At 40.1% G+C, this 6,000-nt stretch overlaps 1 protein-coding gene across 6 annotated transcripts in view; it reads right to left on the bottom strand.

The window, feature by feature from the left end:
* Window positions 1-599: 599 nt before the first annotated feature.
* Window positions 600-6,000, bottom strand: part of MME (membrane metalloendopeptidase) — a 106,115-nt gene continuing 100,714 nt past the window's right edge. For all 6 annotated transcript variants that reach the window (XM_027584793.2, XM_027584798.2, XM_027584797.2 and 3 more), the window contains one exon: window positions 600-2,681. In XM_027584793.2, the coding sequence (XP_027440594.1) occupies window positions 2,582-2,681 (100 nt within the window). In that variant the 3' untranslated portion in view covers window positions 600-2,581. The remainder of the gene's footprint in view (window positions 2,682-6,000) is intronic.

Here is a 6,000-nt window from a genome sequence, read left to right as displayed (position 1 = left end):
TTCCAACCCTTAGTGCCTCAGCTTCTAAAGTCTTTCCTTGACGAAGATTTGGCCACAGTGAAATTGGACTTATGCGTGAGATTACAGATAGGCCTTACCTGATGACACAACTCCAAACGATTGGGACTGGTTGAGAGAGACCCCCACAACCCAACAATGATGCCACATACAATTAATAATATCCTCACATGTGAGGGAGGGGGAGGTACTGGTCTTCTCACTTAGGTGTATCCCTCACTCCCAGGAAATCTCATATTTCTAGACCCAGGAGATCCAGGCATTAGAAAGGTTTTTTTTCCCCCCAGAAAAATGTCACTCAGGTCCTTCCATAAGGATGGGAGTCTGATGTTTTAAAGAGTGGGGAATCTAGTGTCTTTTTGTAATTTGTACTAGTTGCTCTTCAGCTGCTCTGACAGGATAGAAATTAAATGATTCAAAGGTAGTTGTTCTCTTCAGAACTGGACGCTCCTAGTGTTCCAACCACCAATCTTACTTATAAGTGTTTTCAGTTTATTTAAGGAAATATATCCATAAGTATACTTTGAATTACCCATAATAATGGTGGTAGTGATATAAGAAGAAAAATGAGGCTATCCATGGCTAGTTTAAAACTATATTTTCAATATTTATAATAACTCGACGAAATGTTTGTGGAAATGAGCTCATTAAAATCTCAAGTGAAAAAAGATGTGTAATATGCAAGTATGTATACTCATAATTGCACTATTTGTAACAGCCCCAAACTGGAAGCTTCTCACATGCCTATCAACAATGGAATGGATGAATTGTAGTATAATCACACAATAGGATATTATTGAGTAGTGACAATGAAAGATCCACAGTCGAATGCAACAATATAGATGAATCTCAAAATGTAACACTGAGTGAAAGAAGCCAGACACAAAAGAATACATGCTAATCGATTAAAATTAATGTGTGATACTAGGAGTCAGGACAGTGGTTGTCCTTGGAGGAAGGAAGTGGTAGTTGGAAGAAGGGGTTTCTAAGGCACTAGTAATGTTTTGTTTCTTAAAGGTGCTGGTTACAGGGCTGTGTTCAGTTGGAGAAAGTTCACTGAGCTGTACGCTTATGCTTAATGAAACTTTTGGGTATACGTTATATTTTCATTAACCTTTAAAAAAAGGTAAATAAATGGGCATTTTTCAAGAAGCAAGAAAACCAACACGCATATTTTGAATTGAAATTCCCTCATTTTCATTTTGTTAGGAAAAATAAGGAAAATGCCTCTTTTGTAAAATACTAATCAAATAATGAAGTTAACCAAACTAGCCAAAAGGACAGGGAAAGAGAAGAAGATAAAGCCTCAAGAGATGAGTTCCTAGCAGGGACTAGACAGGCCCCTCCCAGAACTCTAGGCGAGTTCGGATTTCAGACGCAGGTCTGTCCGAGTTGGGCAAGCCTCTCATTTATATTCAGAAATGCACTCTCCAGAGCTAGACTGCTGGCACAGTAGGCTCCGTGAGTAATGGGCTCACAATTCCAATTTAGGATAAAAATATTTCCATCAGATGGCAAACCTGAAAAGATAAGGAGATGCAGAGCTACAAAGATGCAGTTTTGTCCTTCTTTCATAGCCAGCTCAGGGACAGAGTTTATTTTGAAAAATTCTGCTTCAGAAAACTGTCCAATGGCAATTTTTAACCCAGAGTTTGTGCTTTAAGCTTTTTATCAATATGATTGATAAGCTTAAAAAGTCTCAAATCTTCATCTGTACATCACTTTACAGATCTTAGTCCATAACTATTTATCTGTCTGAAACGTCAATATTCAATGATTACCTATAATAATTACTTAGTCATAAATGTAGTTAATAATTAAATATAAAAATTATTATTTATACATTACTACAAATCTCTTAAAAAGATCAAGTTTTGAGAGAGAGAGAGAGAACAAGAAATTGCTTAGAAAATTGCATGGACCCTCAAGAATTTCATTATCGGTGAAAGCAGGTACAATCAAAAACAGTTTCAGACATTCATTTTAGCCCTAAGAGTAGCTTAAAATAAAATGATCTCAGAATGAATAAACTGATGATTGGCAAAATCGGTTTCAAATTACATTAAGTCCCAAGGCCCCAATATGTATAAGAATTCTTTGGAAGAGTTCTGTAGGAGTGAACAAGTTGCAAATAAAAGTAAAAACAAGTAGTGAGGCAATGTGTTTTCAACCCTCATGCCACTGCTGTGCTTTTGGAGCCAAATGTATGCTTCAATCTCTTTAATCTCCCTTTGATTAGCAATCCCAGTCTACATCAAGTGGTTAATACTGTTTTCAAGAGACGACATCAACTGGCAGATCATATGAGAAACAGAAATGAATGGTAATATCTTTAGAGATCAAGCATTATTTACACAGTGAGAGTGATTGATTTGATAGACACCAGACACCCGCCTCCTCTCTCCACACCTTTTCCAGAATAACCTAACTCCATTTCTAATATGATGCTTTGTCATCTCTGTGAACTATCCCCCATGTCATTACAGTGACCTCTGTGGACAGAGTTCCCCATTTCGGTGGTGTTGGCAAGTCTAGCCAAGGGCCACACCGCTTTCGCTGAAGATCACCACACGCGGCATTTCTTTTCTGGATTCATGTATGAATTCTTGCGGCAGTGAAAGGCCTCTGAAAACTCAGGGGAGTTCTGCAAAGTCCCAATAATCCTGTGAAACAAACAAAAGTCACATCAGCATTTGATACTTAGGCCCATGCCATGTAGGAGCTCTACAGAATTTCTCGAAGTACTTCTATTGACGGAATTTGGAATTTACAGCTTGAGAGGAAAAAAAAAAGTTCTACTCATTAACAGAATTTTTAAATGGACAGGTAACAAAGTATCAGAGCACAGATTTTGAAGACTGTGTGGCTTGAATCCTGGGTATGAGTTGTATTTACTTAGAATCTCTGTGCTTCAGTTTCCTTTTCTGTAAAATGCATATAGTAATAGTACCTGCATCTTATGGTTGTCACGGGGAGTGAACTTATAAACACCCTATGCGTGTTGTAAAATAAATGAATAGTTCATATTCAGAATTGCAGTTATTATACGAAGAGTTTAGTCAAAAATAAAATCACGATTTTTCATTACATCTTGGAAGGGCTCACACAATAACTTACATATAATAGACTTTAAATAGATACTTGTTGATTTGATCTAATAAGGAAGATCATTATTTTCTTTTTTTCCAAAAGAACTTCATAGATATCAGAAACTGGATTCAGCCTGAGTAACTGGAAAGGGCTGGCAAAAAGTCAATGTCTTCTTATCTCTGACCCCAGTGGGCAAAAACAACACTGTCCGACCCACTGTCGGCACCAAGCAGCATTGGAAGGGAGAGAGAGGTCAGTACAATGATGCAGAGGTGATGTTTTCACACCAACCCCAAACCAGCTCCTTCCTTTCTCTTCCTCCCGGGACCATCCCACCACACCCACCTTGGGCTGGGAGGAAGGGCAGGGAGGCAAACAGACGAGGGTGGTGGGAAGACCTCAGGCAAGTGACAGGAGAGTGTGTTCTAATTACTGAGATCTCCGTCCACGGCAGGTGTGCTGAGTATAAATCTTTGCAGTCTTATCTCCTCTGACCCATTCTCCACACAGCAGAATGACCTTTAAAGTTGGAGTCAAATCCCCTAATTCCCTTCCTTAAAAATTTCCAGGGGCTTGAATGAAATCCAACTCCTCCCCATAGCCTCCAATGTTCTGAGGGCTCCAGCCAACCTTCCCGGCCTCCTCATAGTACGTTTCTCTTCCTGTTTCTCATCAGGTTCAAACTACACAGACCGACTTTCCATTCATCAAACCAGCCAATTTCTTTCCCTCTTTAGGAACTTCTGCTCCTATGGACCCCACTCCCTTGAAAGTTACTGCCCAGTGACTCCATGATTCACTCCTTCTCAGCTTTCATGCCTCTACTTAAATACCCCTCCTCAGAGGCTTTCTTCAAAGAATGTCCAAATTAGTTCCTCCCACCCGTAGTAGCCCTCTCGGTTCACAACGATTTGTTCTCCTTCTTCACTTTGTGACATCACCACTACACTGTAATCTGAGGGCAAAATACTGTGTATCTCTTGCTGCCTGTTGCCCTCCCCACTGCGCTCCCTGCAAAGCCTACCACAGTGCTTTGTCTACTGTAGGACTCAGTACATACTAACTGAATAAATGAGACTGTCAGCTGGGCATGGTGATTACACGTATAGGAGGAATAGGTCATTACAAAGAAAAACACTACTTAGCATTTTTGTGTTTATTTGCAACTAGGACCAACTATGAGAAAAAGCAAGCATTTCTTTTCCTTATCCCCATTCCAGGGAAGACAGATCCATACCTAATTTCTAAGAGTCTGACTTCCTAATGTGTCAACCATTACCACATCAACTATCTCTCCAGCCCCAACATCACAACTCCCCTATCCTTCAGGGAGAATGTAAACGTTTTTGGTTGTGTGTTTTTTCTTAGTACTCCTAGAGGAGCCCTAAAGATTAACAGGAATCTTCCTGGTATGGGGGTGTTGAGGTGGGGTGGGGGACAGAGCTGGGGAATTTATATCTATTAGTCCACTTGAGATGGAGAAGACTGGCCTCCCCAGTGCTGAGGAGGGGCCCAGTAATGGAGGGTTGTGTGAATGACGGACATTCTTCCCACTGTGAGCAGGGCCCTGAGAGGACCTCTGATAGGATGGCATGTTATGGGGGGGAGCCCGAACATCAAGAGCAGTGGTTCCCGAGGCCCATGCCCATGACCACCAGAAAGAAATGGAGCCACCTGACTTCAGATGGAGCCTCTGAACTGCAGACATGTCAGCAGTGACCATGGCAGGCTGGAGATGGAGACTAATTTCCTAATTTCTGGGTCTTCGGATTCCTGTACAACCCTAAAAAGGAGTACACTGAAAACTACTGAAATTAAATTTCTTACTTCCCTGCTTAGGGTGGGAGCTTAGAGATTGAATTAATTTGCTATAATGATGATGACGGTGATGATGTGTCATTTCTTATATCTGAAAGTCCAAGAACAAATTCACCTGATACTTGGTCAAAAGTGGTCATGTATGTAGGAATAAAAAGATTTTATTTTATTTTTAGTAATCTCTGTACCCAACATGGGGCTCAAACTCACAACCCCAAGATCAAGAGTCCCATGCACTACTGAGCCAGCCAGGTGCCCCAAGGAATAAAAAGATTTTAGACATCAGGAATTTGTATTGGTCTTTGGTCTTTTAAGTTTCTAGGCTCATGGACTCTGAGACCGAGAGAAACTTTGATTCGTTTAATTCAATCCCCTTTCCACTTTGGGAAGCCCTATGCGCTAGCTTAGTGGCAGTCATCACGATGACTTGATTATTCCTCAAATTGAGCAGCAAGCTCCCTGATGGACAGGGAAAGCATCTGGGATCCTGTGACAAGAAGAGCTGCTCTTGTTTGTTTTCATTTTATTAAACTTTTTTTTTTTAAAGGATTTTATCTTAGATATAATCATAGGGGCACAAGTACGTCAGTAAAATGTCCAAACCCATGACTTAATTCTACATTTGTCATAAAAACACGAGGGAAATGAAAACAAAAACAAAAAACCCACAGACCTCAAGGAAGGGAACTCTTCACAAAGCACCAATGGCAGTTAGCCGTGGAGCAACACTCAACCTAATGCGCACTCAGCTCTCCATTTCCGTTCCAGCTCTTCTCTTTCAATCCAAAAGCTTCACTTAGATCATTTGGTTCTGAATAATTAGGTCAACCATGTACCAGGACTTCACTTACCTTCCCAGGACTCTGATTAATGTCTTATTGTTTACATTAATTCTTTGGATAGATGACATAAATAATCTATTTCAGAAAGTAGATACATTATTAATCAAATGAATCCCTTCTCTTAAGAGTGGGGTCATCTTTCATTAATATTACATAAAGGACTTACATGAATTTCATGCTATATTAAAACTGTGCAATGTTTGTGTTTATGATAACAGAAGATAAATGGCTT

Source organism: Zalophus californianus, chromosome 1 (assembly GCF_009762305.2).
Source record: "Zalophus californianus isolate mZalCal1 chromosome 1, mZalCal1.pri.v2, whole genome shotgun sequence".
NCBI classification, from domain to species: domain Eukaryota; kingdom Metazoa; phylum Chordata; class Mammalia; order Carnivora; family Otariidae; genus Zalophus; species Zalophus californianus.
The sequence above is the reverse complement of the archived record's forward strand: the minus strand, read 5'-3'. Positions and strand labels throughout refer to the sequence as shown.